Source organism: Pelodiscus sinensis, chromosome 19 (assembly GCF_049634645.1).
Source record: "Pelodiscus sinensis isolate JC-2024 chromosome 19, ASM4963464v1, whole genome shotgun sequence".
Lineage (NCBI taxonomy): Eukaryota > Metazoa > Chordata > Testudines > Trionychidae > Pelodiscus > Pelodiscus sinensis.
Window position 1 is genome coordinate 15,801,407 of NC_134729.1, and position 15,403 is coordinate 15,816,809.

General features: G+C 49.6%; 1 protein-coding gene across 1 annotated transcript; it reads left to right on the forward strand.

Moving 5' to 3' along the window:
- The first annotated feature begins 2,174 nt into the window (after positions 1–2,174).
- Positions 2,175–15,403, forward strand: CDC34 (cell division cycle 34, ubiquitin conjugating enzyme). Its single transcript, XM_075902588.1, has 5 exons — positions 2,175–2,499; positions 9,609–9,695; positions 10,756–10,853; positions 11,336–11,470; positions 14,521–15,403. Exons 1-5 carry the CDS (start codon positions 2,326–2,328, stop codon positions 14,729–14,731), a joined length of 705 nt encoding a protein of 234 aa, XP_075758703.1. The 5' UTR covers positions 2,175–2,325; the 3' UTR covers positions 14,732–15,403.

Below are 15,403 nucleotides of genomic sequence, written 5' to 3' on the forward strand. Positions count from 1 at the left end.
TCTCGGGCATCATTTTTTTCAGAGATGCTAAGCACCAGCAATTCCAACAGGAGCTCTGCAAATCAGGCTTTTTATCTTAGAATTTGGGCATCCAAAATTAGAGGCCACTTTTCTTGACTTGCATGCGATGCCTCAGGCCTATTTTCCAGTTGGGTTTACTGTTCTTCCTAGTGAAACAGAGTTATTGTGAGATGGGTGCCAGGAAGGTGGTGTGGTCTTTAGGAGATGTTTGTTTTGAGTTGTTCTCGCTGCATATTACAGAATTGTGAGCACTGGAGCTTATCTGCCTACCTTTTGTCAGAGTAAAAAGTAGGCCACTTGAAATATACACAAATCCTTCATCCATCAGACATGTTCCTTGTTTCAATGTGCTCAGTTGTGAGAAGAGCCTACTCTGAATATGGTACTGATATAGAACACATTGTTATGTAGCTGCTGTTTCCAAGAGATGCTTTGTCCTACTCTAATCCCTTTTATCCAAGGGATTTAGAAACATTGCTCAAGAATTTCAAAAGTGACCAGTGAATTTGGACACCCAAGAGAGCTGATTTTCAGGAAGTGCTGAGTTCCAGCCTCCTGAAAATCAGGATGAGACTCAAATTCTCTAGCTGTCTGCTAATCTTGGTCATTACACCTCACAATAAATGGTGAGAGAGTATTTGTACAACATCCATTTTAATAGTTGGAGAAGCAGAGACCCTAGAATTCAAGTGACTTCCTTTAGGTACCCAAACAAAGTAGTATCAAATTCAGTAGGGTAGCACAAGCTTCTTGTCTCTCAGTAGACTGTAGCAACTAAAATTAGCTGCAGTCTCATCAAGTTTTTTATATTCTTACGGTAGATAGATCTTAAAAGTAAATATCTACTGTGCTAGTCCTCCGTTGTGGACAATTTCCTATACTTAGAAAGTATACTTGAGCACTGAATTATACCCCCTCATAATACATTACGGTTAGACATTGAAATGTCATAATCCTAAACAATGGCTCCACTTAACTGACAAGTATATAATCCAGCACAACTGAAAACATTTGCTTTTGATAAACCCTGTCCTGCAGTAGAGTGACTGTATTACAAACAGCCGGGGAATATACAGAGCTATCGTCATCTATGTGATGTGAGTGGCATTTTATTATCTTTTATCCAAATTCCCCACTGCTTTATCTATAAACTCTATACAGATAGGATGCCCCTGCCAATTAGTGAAATGCAGCCTGCTGTGGGACAGAATGGTCACAGTTCCTAATGACAGTTTAGGCCTTGGTAGTAAATAATTATCTAAAGATGTATTTGGCCAGACTGCTGTAGCGTCAACAAAAAAATGGGATGGAGGTCTCCAATAGCAACAGGTGCTCAATATCATGGTCTCACAGGGCAAGTGAAAGACGGTATTGCTAGTTTCAGGTACCCTTCTTGCCCTCTGGCATTGTGCACAGCCATTTGTTTCATAGATAAAGGGAGGAATGCTTCTTCATATGTGACACTAGGGATGTAAAATCCTGTTTAATTGGCTAATGAGTTAAATATATGTAACTAGTTAATTAAAAGGGAGGACGTGGGGGTGGAATGCCCACCCCGCTACAGGAAGGGGCTGCTCCTCCCCTGCCTGCAACAGACCCCCTGTGGGGCTAGAGCAGCCTTTGCCTGTGACAGGCAGGGAGCTGTTCCAGCCCCACCAGTTAGCCTCACCTGGTTAAACTTTCACATCCCTTCTTGACACCAGCATCACTTCCAGGTCCCGCCCCTGCAGGCCCTCATCTGCAGTGTGGGCAGCCCCTGTCTGTGTTAGCACAGGGGCGATGAGGTTCCCAGGCCTAGCTGACATGGCAGAGAGCAGCAGGCCCGGGGAGTGTGCTGGTGGAAGGCTGGTGCAGCCCAGAGGATGCTAAAGCCACTGAATTGCAGTCTATGCTAAATGGGGGTCGTACCTGCTGGGAGAGCAAGAAGCTTGGTTATAAAAAATACCACTCCCAGGGCGAATACTGGCTCCTGCCAGTCACAGCTACCGGCGCCCAGCCCGCCCCATTCTTCCCCTCCCCATCCCTGCTCCCCAATGGGCGCCATCTCCCCGCCTCCGCCAGGGGGCGCCAGCGCCGCCTCTACCCCCGCCCTTCATGAAGTCACAAATCCCCGCCTCCCTCGCAAAGGCTGCTGGGAGCTGGAGTCCTCCGCCTCCGGCCACGCCCCCCGCGCGCAGAGCCGCAGCCTGCCATAGGTTAGCGCGAGCGCGCTGGGGCGGAGTGTGGCCCCGCCTCCCGCGAGCGGTGCGGAGCCGTTCCCGGCGTGCCCCGCGCGGCAGAGCGGCCGTGAGGCGAGGCGGCGGGATGGCGCGGCCCGTGCCCAGCTCGCACAAGGCGCTGCTGCTGGAGCTGAAGGGGCTGCAGGAGGAGCCCGTCGAGGGCTTCCGGGTCACGCTGGCCGACGAGGGCGACCTGTACAACTGGGAGGTGGCCATCTTCGGGCCCCCCAACACCCACTACGAGGGCGGCTACTTCAAGGTGGGGGCCGCTGGGGGTCCGGTGGGGGGGGCCCGGTGGGGGACACTGCCCCTGGGGGTCCGGTGGGGGGGGCCCGGTGGGGGACGCTGCCCCTTGGGGTCCGGTGGGGGGGGAGGCTGCGGGGGGACGCTGCCCCTGGGGGTCCGGTGGGGGGGGCCCGGTGGGGGACGCTGCCCCTGGGGGTCCGGTGGGGGGGGGCTGCGGGGGGACGCTGCCCCTGGGGGTCCGGTGGGGGGGGGGCTGCGGGGGGACGCTGCCCCTGGGGGTCCGGTGGGGGGGGGCTGCCCCTGGGGGTCCGGTGGGGGGGGGCCTGCGGGGGGGGGCTGCGGGGGGTCTGTGGGATACTGCTCCTGGGAGGGACCGGCTGGCGGGTGGGGCCCCCTGGGCGCTGAGGGGTTCCTGTGCTCCGGGCCCCCTTCAGGCCGGGCTCACGGGGTGTCCGGGAGACTTGAGGGGCTCTTGTGAGGCGGTTTCTTCTGGGGGGCTGTGGCGGGGAGGGGGGTGTTTCCTGCGGGGGGGGGTGCCAGTGAGCTGGGGGGGGCTGAGGGATCCAGTTTGGCTGGGTGTCGCTTTCCCTGTCATTTCTGCTGGGCTGGGTCTTAATTCCCAGTAGCTCTGGAGGCTGCTCCCCACCTGCTCCCTGGCTAGAGGAGACACCATTGGAAGAAGCCCCTTAAGTGCCCCCTGGAAGCTGCTTTCCCTTCTGTGTTTGGAGGGTTGCTGGGGTCTCCTAGCGATGTCACGGCCCCTACAGCCCTTCTCCAAGATGTAGGCAAAGGACTCCGGCTCTCTCTGTGGAGAAGAGTTGTTCAGGCCTAGCGAGCCCTTGGTGATAGATGTAGGTCCTTCTCCCAGGGGGAGGAGGGGATGTCATTATGGGGAGGTTTATGCTGAGTGTGTATGTTGGGTGCCGTGTTCAGGTGTGCATATAAATATTGAGTCTGTTTTGAAATTTGGGAACTGCTCCGATTCCTTCCTTCCTTCCTTCCCCCTTCTCTCAATTCTGGGCATGGCTTGGTGGAAAAGAGCCCAAGGAGTGAGTCAGCCTAAGGTCTGCTGTGCCCAAGAACCAGACAGGCTCCTCTGCCCTGTACCTGAGCAGGCAGATCTGCCACTGCAATACCAGATGTGCAATCTAAACTGTTGATGAGTCTTCTCCCTGACCTGGTCTTTCATGCTGGGGTGGGACTTGTCTTTCTGTACCCAGGTTGTCAGTGTGAGAGACTGATGTCTCTCCTAGGAAACACAGTTCTTACATGTATCCCCTCAACAGCTTTTGTCTTCCCCTTTTTACATGAGTCTTCTAGACCAACACTTTGATACATGTGTGTGGGGAGGGACAACTTCTCCTTGAACTTGTGTAAATGTCACAGTGCATGGTTCTTAGCAAAGCAGTGTTGTTTTCAAGGATCCCCTTGTGAACTTTCTGTCTCTGGAAGGTTTTGTTCTGATCCTCTCTAGCACAATAAAGGGGATTATTCCAGACCAGAGCTTGCTGCGTGGCCTTGTCTGTCTGTGGGGAGGGGAATAGCCAGCCGGGGGGGGGATCTTGTTTCTAAGCCCCCAACTTCTTATTTTCATCCCTCATTTTCTGGGGAAGCAAAAAAGGATAGTCAAACAAAGAGCTGTGATGAAGGTCAAGTTGGTACCATATTTAAAGGGACAGTAGACCTGGGAATAATCCCCCTTCCTCGTGGTTGTGCAGAGGTCTTTGACCCAAGACCAAATTTGTGACTGAGGATTGACTTTGGCAGAGAACAGTGGTGGGTAATGGAGAAGGAAGACATTAAACTGTAGCTCAAATTCAGGCCCATTTTGGGAAGGGTGAGACAGGAAGCTTGTCTGAATTCAGTGCAGCAAAGCAGATGTGTCTGTTTTACACTAATCTTTTAATAGCTGTTACCCATGGCCCAGCAAGGCAGCATCCTGTGGTGTTTGTAATTACAGAAGGGTCCTAAACCTCATCTGTGATTGCCTTCCTGAATAGGTTCTGTGTTGGGATTGTGGGTCTGGAACCACCGAGGTAGGGTGGGGTGAGAATATGCCATGCAGTGAAACAGGATTATTTGATGGAGCCAGAAGCATTTTAGTTGACATTAAAGCTTGTTAAAGGTCACTTTCCAAGCTTTACCAGGACCCCAGAGAGTCTGCTGCAACCCTTAATCTTACCATTTCTTCTGTGGTGGTTGTGCTGTCCTTTCCAAGAGTGGAGTGCTAGCATTCCTCTACCTGCCTCTGGAAACCTCCACAGGGCGAGGGTATCACCCCCACGTGTACAGTGACATTGCTGAAGCTGTGCATCTTTCTGTATGGCTTTAATGTACACAGAAGGTCTGCATGCTGACAGATGGGAGTTCTGGCTCTGCAAGGAAAGGTACAGCTTGGCTTCCCACACACCACTCTGCATGTGATTTCACCTCGAATCAGAAAGCTGAGTGAAAGCCTGTCTCTGGTCCACTTGAATCCTTGGATTCCCTGTTGCTTCTGCCTACAAGCGGGACCCCATTGTGATGGTTCAGTTTGCTAGAGAGCTGGACTGATGTACAAAATTCATAAGGATTTATATTTAGCATCTGAAGTATGTACCTTTGCCAGTTTTTTGCTTGGACTTTCTCAGTGGGGACCGGCTATTCTTAGGGATTAAGTCAACCTGCATTAGCCACAAAGTTCCAATTCTCCACAACAGCTGAGGATCTGCAAGCTTACAGACAGCTATGGCCCTGTCCCATTTTGTAGATGAGGACTGAGGCACATAGGTTGAGCCAGTTGCTTATAGTCACACAGGAAGTCTGATAGTTATGCTAAAACTCAGCTCTTCTAGCTTCAGCTTTGACCAATAGACCTAACAGATGTTTGGGTTTCAAAACCAGCTTTGGTATGAGGTGATGATTTTGTGCAGACATGTTAGAACTGCTCACTTGAATGTAGTGCTTTGAGCTGTTTTTGTCTGAGCACTATCACAGTGGAGCTTAAGGATGTTAAATATCATGTAACTGGCTAATTGAATAGTCAATGCATTTTTGCATCGACTGTTTAGTCAATAGGGTGGCACTGCCCCCTTTGTAACACCGCCACGGTGTTTCAAAGGGGAAGCGCCGCATGGAGCCTGGGATCAACTGGGGACTCCCCAGCTGACCCCGGGCTCCATGCAGTGCTGCTGCTTTGAAACACTGCTGCAGCATTTCAAAGCAGCAGCGCCACATGGAGTCCAGGACCCTTCCCCCCCCGCCCCTGCTACCTCTATCTGACAGCGGCAGCAAGTGGTGAGGAAGCAACTAGTCAACTATCCTGTTGACTATCCAATAAGCAAATACTTATCGGATAGTCAGCTAGTCCTTAACATCCCTAGTGGAGCTAAGGCTGTTGGGGGTTTGTTTGTTTGTTTCATGTTAATCATTTGGATTGGGAGCAGTAGCATTAATTTCAGAATGTCCTATGAGGTTTAGCTGATTGTGTTCAAGTGTAACATGGTATCTAAGGCCAGTATGTTTCATTCATCTACTTTTGTGGGGGGGGGGGGTGCAAGGAGCATGGATCAACAATCTATAATCCCCAACAACCCCCTCTCCACCACTGCTTCCCCCCATGCCTTTCTCTTATTACTAGAAAAACGTAAACAATTAATAGTCTAGTAACACCTTAAAGACTAACAAAACATGTTGATGGTATCATGAGCCTTCGTGCTTACAACCCATTTCTTCAGATTAGCACCTTAAAGACTAACAAAACATGTAGATGTCATCTGAAGAAGTAGGTTATACCCACAAAAGCTAGTGATACCATCTATGTGTTTTGTTAGTCTTTAAGGTGCTACTAGACTATCTAAGTTTTTCTAGTTAGACTAACTTGGCTACCCTTCTGAATCTTATTACTAGATAGAGGTTAATGGGCTACTCCACCCTGAATAGTCCTTTGAAATGTGTTAACTACTTATGCTAAACAATCTGTTATGTCTTTTATATTTATCTGTGACAAAGTTTCCCAGACCTGAGCTCTGTTAAAGCTCAAAGCTTCTTTCTGATACCAACTAGGGATGTAATAGTATAGCTGATTAACCGATAGCAAAAACTTATTGGTTAATGCTATAGACTACATGCATTCCCCCACCTTGCCAGTAAATTATTTAGCAGGCTGGCCAGCAGCCCAGCTCAGTCCCGGCTTGCACTGAGTCTGGGACCTACTCTTCTGCTGCTCTGTATTTAAAGTATATTAGGAGCCAGGAAGGCAGGCATTCCCCCGACTCAGTTTTGGCTCACAATGGGTCCAGAATCCCCTCTGGACAGGGGCTGCTGCCACCATAGCAGAGGCAGTAGTATGGGGTGCCACGCAGGAGCTGATCCATGAGGGAAGGCGGTTTAAAAACCAGCTCCTCTAGAAGACTGGCTGCTTGTTGCCCCATGGTGCTGTGTCTTATACAGAAGCAGCCGCAGCACAGAGTGGCAGGAGGCTCCTCTGGAGTGGGGCTGGAACACACTGTCTGCCAGTCCCACCCCCAGGGACTATAGAGTAGTTGAGTAACCAATAAGAATTCATGAGGTTAATTGACTATTCAGTTAACCGATATTTAACATCCCTATTAACAACAGAACTTGGTCCAATAAAAGATACTTTCTGGTCTCGCTAAGATCCTGGGACTGACACAGCTACAACAACACTATGGGAGCACCTGTCCCAGGATGGGCCAATATTCCTAGGATTGAATCAAGTTAAGATCTTACTTCAAAGCAGCTCTTAAATTGTCCGGCTCCCTGACTTCTGCATTTATCTTCTAAAGCTGCTGCTGACATGGATTAGCAGTTTATTCAACACCATTCTGTAATATCCTCAGATCTTTTCTTTATGCTGTTACTGGCATTTGGGAGGGAATGTGGTTGGAAACCATGACTGGGTTCAGGATTCCTGAGTTGTGTTCCTGTCACAATCCACTAACTTGGCGAGTTATTTAACCTTGACTGTTATGTCTGTAAAATGGTGAAACTTACCTGCTTGCCAAGAGACTTAATCTTTATTAAGAGCTTTTAAGCCTGTAATGTGAATTGCTCTAAAAGTGCAGAATGTTTCTTGACGTTCTGCAAAGGGTAAGCAAAGCTCTCTACTCTTAGTTCCGTTCTCTTGTCACCTGTAGTGATAGCAGTTGAAACTTTTAGACAGAGTCTAGGTTTATAGTATTGTTTTAAATATAGAACAGGAAGAAAACTCCAGTGGTTATCAAGTCCAGTTCTCTGGACTCATGGCAGGACCAAGTCCTGCCATGAGAATGTCCCTGACAGGTGTCTGTCTAACCTGCTTTTAGAAACCTCCAATGATGGAGATTCCACAACCTCCCTAGGCAGTTTTTCAGGGCTTAACCTGCCCAACAGTTAGTAAGCTTTTCCTAATGTCTAAATTGTGCTTGCTGTTATCTAGTCCTGACTATATTAGTGTCTAGGCCCCAAACTGAAATCATCTTTTGAAACTAAGCAACTTCTATACCCACGTCTGTAGTCCTGTCAACCGTGAACAAGCCATTCTGGGTTTTATTGTGCCAGTTCTGCTGATCTCTTGTTTGTTTCTTCGTCTGCACGTTGACCTGGCTTCACTTCAGTCTGTGGAACAACGTCCAGAGTTGAAGATTCTCACTGGAGCTGCTCCCTGCCCATGATGCAGTGGACCCAGCTGGAGTAGCCCCCATAGCATGGTGCAGCAGGCCCGTCCTGGCTGGAGCAGCCTCAGCCACACTGGCCTGCTTAATCAGCTAACTGGTGAAAAAGGATTTTACATCCCTAATTCTCACCTAAACCGAGTCCATTTTTTTAGATGCAGGGGAGAGGCTCAACCCATGTTAGCTATTTCCGGTCTCTAAGGAATTAACCCTGAAGAACTTGTTAGGCAGAAAGCCTGAAGTTCTTGCCTTAAGCTATTATAATACCGTAAGAATAAAGTTTGCCACTTGCAATGTCTCCAGTAAACACAGTGACTGCCAGCAAACCTGACCTAGTTGCCAAGCTGTGTGGATGTCCAAAGGCGCACCTCCATAGATTGAAGGCGAAAATTTGATCTGTGGGCAGTCCCCTAATGCCTGAATGACAAAAGTACTGTCTGGAGGGTCACAATTTTCTGGGGCCTTCTTAGCATTTCTTTCCATCACCACAAGAGTCTTGTGGTTTGGTTTTGTTTTGTTTTTTTTCCCTCATACCTGGCTGGCCTCTTGAGCAGTGACTCATCCCTCTTCTGGGAGGAAACAGTAGGTGTCATAGGGAAACCTGTGGTGGGGAAATGGTAGGGAACTGGTAGTCTGCTGAACTCTCCTGAAGAGGGAGAGGGGGGGTTGGTGGTGGGATGGGGGGTATATGGAGGCCTTATCACTGTATTGAAGCCAGTATTGCTGAGTAGCAAGGCGCTCCCCTTGCTAGGGGATTACCTGGCTCCATCCAACAATGCAAAGCTGCAGGGATTGAGCTGCAGTGCTCCAAGGGGAGGGATTTCTTGGGGTCTGTTAACACCTGAGGCAGTTGAAAGAGCTGGTTTCTGCCTGACCTTCCATAGCACTGTCTGCCAGTGCGTCTCATGAGCATGGTCATATCCTTCCAATTATACACCCTTCCCCAGGGAAGCTATTATCCTCCTTTCACAGGTATGGAAAGAGGCAGAGCTAGTGATTTGCTATGACTCATCTCGGAATAGTATTTTAATTTTCTGTGCCTTTTCTCTAACCATTCAACTATGCTTCCTCCCCCACCCACCCTGATGCAGTAAAGAGAATCTGGTAGCTTTGGATTTAGCTACGCGGTGCAAAATGGTGCTGGTGCTCCCACTGGACAAGGCTTAACTTAAAAAAACAACAAATGGTCTGGTAGCACTTTAAGACTAACAAAACATGTCGATGGTGGTATCCGCTTTCGTGGGCACAGCCCACTTCTTAGTCACTACTTGCTGGAGGTGCAGTGGGGAGGAATGTGTCTCCTCTCTGTGTGCAGAGCGCCAGTGGGGCATACCTGGGCTGCATGTACTCACAACTCATCTGGTGTTGTGTACAGACTTGACTTGAGTTCTTCAATTCCCCCAGAAGCATCAGCATGTCTGTCACTCGCCCCACAGCTGCTACTAATGAATGCTTTGTTTCTTCCCAGGCTCGCCTCCGGTTTCCTATTGATTATCCCTATTCGCCTCCTGCCTTTAGGTTCCTGACCAAAATGTGGCACCCTAACATCTATGAGGTACGTCACACAGAGTATCTTCTCGTGCTCCCCAGGACAGATTAGATTTCTAGTTAGCTGCCGCAGTGGCACCAAGCCCTCTGGATGACTTTTGAGTATTGACCTCAATGCTGTGTCAAACACCATCCTGTATTGAGATGTCCTGGGGCTTGTATTGGGGGGTGAGGTTAAGCGAATGATCTCCTGGGGTGTTTTGTACCGATCTCGTTGAGTGCTGAAAACACAGCAGCCAGCTCAGGCTGGTCCTTGTCTCGGACAGATCACCTCTTTTGGAATCCGTTCCAGAAGTAGTCAGTCTGTCCAATCTTGCTGTCTCCGATGCTTGTCTTGTTTGCCCACAGCACCTGGCTGGAATGTGATCATGCTTTGTTAGCTCCATGGACAGACAACTGCTGTGGCTAAGTGCAGAAAGTATTTAGAGTTCACAGTGTTCTGTGTGTACTTGCCTCATTCAGAGCCTGGGGGATATGGCCATGCAGGCAGGAAGCTTCTCAACAAGTGTCCCAGAAGATCAGTGTTTTGCACAAATTACTCACGGGCATTCCATCCATTACCTGCCCTACCTGTGTGCAGTAACTCTGGCTCTCTCCAGTGCTTTAAGGGCTGGCAGGTGGCAGGTGGGCAGTGGGTGTGATTTAGATCAGTGCTTTAAATCATCACAGCCAGGATGACTGAAGTGAACTTCTCCCTACAGACTCTCTGCACGGTGTCATATCTGTACTGGCTCAGACTACAGGCACATCTCGGTACAGTTCAGCTGCTCTGTGAGGCCTTTCAGGCTAACTGAAATCTGCCTGAGCTGCTGGCTTACGGGAGGCCAGGAGATTGGTCTGAAGATAGGATGGCTGATTCTCTGGGCACTGGTGACAGTGGTTGCTCTCAGTTCTCTGGTATTTGTCAAGTCACTGGGTAGCATTTTCCTTACAGCCCTAAGAGCAGAAGGGGGAGGCAAGCAATCAGGAACAACATGCAAAATAAATCCTACAGCTTGTAGATGGTTTGCAGTGTTCGGATTTGGGACATCAGTGCCTGTGCAAACAGATTTTCTCTGTGCTTTCAGACTGGTGATGTCTGTATTTCAATTCTTCACCCTCCGGTGGATGACCCGCAGAGCGGGGAGCTACCTTCCGAGCGATGGAACCCAACCCAGAATGTACGGTAAGATTGTGTGTGGAAGGGAGGCATGCGCTGGAGGCAAGATGCTCTGATGCAGAGGTTGGAGGAGGTGCCCAAAGGCAGCAGCTGGGAAAAGTGCTCCTAATCCCAGAGGTCATGGGAAATACCTAGACTTAATTTCTTTTGAAATTCAAAGGCAAATCAGTTCCTTACAGACTGGATACCAGCACTGTTGAAAGGCAGCCTAAGCTGGCAAAGGGTTTGAGACCAGCTTGGCTTCTGATTGGTATTCAGTTACTCCTTCAGCTTATGAAGGCCATGGTGTCTGACCTGCTCCTGGGAGTTAGGATGTGTCCACTGTTGAAATACACAAGGGAAGTGGCTGCTGCTCTTGCAAACTGTCCGTGTTCTATTAAACTCCTGGCCATGCAGAAGATACTGTGATTTCCAGTCCCTGTCAGATCTGGGTGGTGCAGGTTAGCCAATCTCCTGTCTTGGCTCTTACCACTTATTAACTCTTTCAGGACCATCCTTCTGAGCGTGATCTCGCTGCTCAATGAGCCCAACACCTTCTCACCAGCAAACGTGGATGCCTCTGTGATGTACAGGAAATGGAAGGACAGCAAAGGGAAGGATCGGGAGTACACAGACATCATCAGGTGCGTGGCTTGTCAGAACTTGCATTTGAGCAAGAGGGGCAGGAGTATCTTGCTTTTAGACTGCCTTATTTGGGAGTCTAAGCGGCCCCGCACAGATTTTGGGGTGAACACCTGTGAGGTGGCTGAATGCAGGAGGGATTCTTGTTCCACTGTTGCTATAGTCCTGCTGTAGTGCACGCTGTGGTTAACATCATGAAAGCCCACTGCTACCAGCAAGGTTGGGGTAACAGAAGATGAGAAGTTTTGCAGAGAAGAAAGCATGCAGAGATCTCAGATGCAGAGTCTGCCCTGCATGCAGCCTAGCAAAAGCATGACAAAGGACCTAGCCAGGTGGGAGGTGCTGGTCTGGAGCAGAAACTGCTGTTAAACCCTGCAAGCCTAGGATCTAGGCCTTGCTCAGCCCTTTGACTTAGTATGAGGCCTGTAGCAAGTCTCTTCTCCTTCCCTGTACCTCAGGTCAAAATGGGAGGGATGTTGTGAGGCTGGCCTCTGAAAGGTGCTAGGGGAGCACCAATAAGAGCTCTCAACTTGGAGGTGGTAGGGGCAGGATGGTAATGGAAAGATTTTATCTGAGTCACACACTTAGTATCTGGGCTGGGCTGTTTTTGTTTCCACACTAGATAGAGATGTGGATCAGAGCTCTGCGCAAACAGGCAGGCCTGCTCTGGGCCCCTCACACCATGAGACTTGCCATGGTACTGATGGTAATGCCTCACTCAGTGACATGTCGAGTGAGTCTGGTTTTGGCAGGCAGACACCTTCACACGAGGGATGTAATAGTGGAGTCAATGAACCGATAAGCAAAAGCTTACAGGTTAATGCTATAGATGACATGCATTTCCTCCCCACCCCTTGCCAGTAAGTTTTTTAGCAGGGTGGCCAGCAGCCCAGCTCAGCCCCGACTTGCACTGGGTCCTGGACCTACCTCCGATGTGGCTCTGCATTTAAAGTGTACTAGGAGCCAGGTGGGCAGGCAGCCTGACTCAGTTTCTGCTCCTGCCGGGTCCGGGGGCTCAAACCCTCCCCCCCCAGACGGGCTGCCTATAGAAAGTTGACTCACTGATAAGAATTCATGAGGTTAATCAGCTGTTCAATTAACCGATATTTAACATCCCTACTTCACGCTGTGCCCCACTGGAATGTTCAGAGTGCGACCCAGAGCAGTGAGAGCTTGTCACCGCTGCCCTACAACCTCAGGAGCCTTGAAACACGCTGCTGCTGTCTTCCCCCTTGTCTGCTGGCTGGAGCAGCAGACAAGCATGTGCTGAGTCTGTCCAAAGTCAGCACTAGGCTGGTTTAGATTACAGCAAAACGAGTTTGTTAACGGGGCATGACTTTAGTGACACCAAGTAAAAGGGTAGAGATGGTTAGAGCCCTGCGCAGATACAAATATATATATACCCGGAAATGGGGATAGGAATCGGTATCCGCTGATCCTGTTCCTTGGAGACACTTCAGCCAAAGCGACGAGGAGTCAGATGCATCTGACGAAGTGGGTCTTTGCCCACGAAAGCTTATGCTCCTACACTTCAGTTAGTCTATAAGGTGCCACAGGACTCCTCGTCGCTTTTGCAGATTCAGACTAACACGGCTACCCCTCTGATACTTTCAGCCAAAGGTGAAGGATGTAGTGCCACCGCTCCAGGAACCAGCACCCGGTGCTGGCAGCTTCTCTCAGCCCTGTGGCTGTATTTACCCCCGAGCTGCATCTCTTGTCTGGGGTTGTACAGCCCCACTGGTGGTAGGGCTGGGGAGGTACAGCTGCATGGCCAGGAGGAGCTGCTGGCACAGGGCACTGGCTCCTGGGAGTGGCGGCACTAGACTACACGCCTGAGAGTAGAGGCCTGATCTGTGGATACCAGTTTCCTGTCTGTGGATATCCACATCCATTGGTAGACATTTGTGTCTGTGCAGGGCTGTAGAACGGTTACAAGCAAAAACGAAAAACGTTTACAGTGACTAAGGCTTAACAAAGCAGTCTTGGTTCCAGGTGGATTTCTTCCAGACATACAAGATGCTGGTTTCCCTTGTGTTCCTAGCAGAAAGATCTTTGCCTAAGCAGGTTTCTTTCTTAGATTCAGTTCCTAGCAACTTCATTTCCCCCTGGTTGAAAGACCCATCTTGAGGAGATTGCAAGAGCTCTAGGCTGGCCCCTTGGGCTAAGATGGCTTCTTCTCTCCTTTGTATTTTCCCAAACTCCATGCCTGTGGACTTCCCATCTCCCTGCTGATTCATGTGTAAATTGGGCTTGCTCTGTTGTTGGTCACACCTTGCTTAGTTTCAGTAGAGACTGGTAAGTAGCTGTCTTCCCTCAGGCATGTGGAGAGGGAAAATCTTTCTTCCTCTGTTTGGCCAGTTTTTAAGGTGTGATATTATTTTGTATTGATATTTACTCAGTGTTACCTCATAGAGTTCACCGTGACATCGCCAGTCATTAGCTTTCGTAAGACTTTGCTATGTTTTGTAGACAATAGAAGTGTCTTGTAATTAAATCAACTGATTTACTTATTCAGGGTGGAGCTTGACCTTTTATGTAAATGTACCTCTATTGCCTTTGCCTGAACACTAGGCTGGTCAGATGAACAAAAACAGTTCCTTTGGCAAAGGCAGTTGGCTTATGTAGAGCTTGCCAATCCTCCTTCTGTGACCTGTTTGTGGCTTTGCATGGACCCTGTACATACACCGCGGAAGAGTAATGATCAGTGAGCGACTAGCTTTCGAACGATATCTTACAGGAGACAGTTCAGGTGCTGATTGTGACAACCGTGTGTTAGGGGTAATACGAATGCCAGGCCTGACGAGCTGCTGACAGAGCAGCAAATGACTCCTGGGCCTCTCCACGCCCATCTCGTGCCTTTGTAGAGCATAGAACCCAATGTGCTTTCTGATCCCTAGAGTTGTGGGTGTGCATCAGTGCCCGTTGGCAGAACGAGTGAAACATGGACGTTAGCCTGCAGGGCTAGTGGACTGGCACTTCTTGGCCTGCCACCTTGAGTGAGTAACTGCTCCATGTCTTTGCTATGTTCTCATCTGCTCCTTGCCCCTTTCAGGAAGCAGGTCCTGGGCACCAAGGTGGATGCTGAGCGGGATGGTGTGAAGGTCCCCACCACGCTGGCCGAGTACTGTGTGAAGACCAAGACTCCCACCCCAGATGAAGGCTCAGACCTCTTCTACGACGACTACTACGAGGATGATGAGATGGAGGAGGAGGCAGACAGTTGCTATGGCGATGAGGATGATTCTGGCAACGAGGAATCCTGACGCCCTTCTGGCAATTGCAAAACTTATCATAAACTATTGAATTTTACCTCAACTAGGACACAAACTGGCTTGAATTTAGGATCTGTCAGCCCTGAAATTAACTCTCTACCTCACAGGGAGACTGTTCTGCTGTAAAGGAAAAACCACAACTGTCTTTGTAAAAACCCTGTTTTATAAACTTCGGAGGGAGGGGGGGTGAGATGCAGAGTGTTTACAAATCCACCTTGAGCTGGGAACCCAGCAAGCCTGGTTACACTAAGGAGACAGCCACAGACAACCTGGCAAATCATGTGTGGGGCTTGGAGGGGGTCTCTTTGTCTTAAAGGTTTCTGGGAGGTTGGGGAGAGGTGGCGAGATTGGGGAATGCTTGTGCTTACGGCTAGTTTGCAGCTGGTGATGAATTAATCGATATGGGATTGATCAGAGTGGTCACCAGTCCCTCCCCTGTGCTTCGTTGTTAGTTTCAGCTTTTCCATGCAGGTGCGGCTCTGCAGAACCAATCCGGGTCATCTGAGGGCAGTGGGCTTAGCAAGCTGCCAAGCCAGCATTAGTCTAGTTCCCTAGCTCACTTACTCTAGGGCCTTTCTGCCGCTCTGCGGAGCCTCTCTCTGGCAGTTGCCACGCTTTGGGCAGCAGAGCATTGTGTGAAGCTAGCAGGGGTGGGGAGAAGTG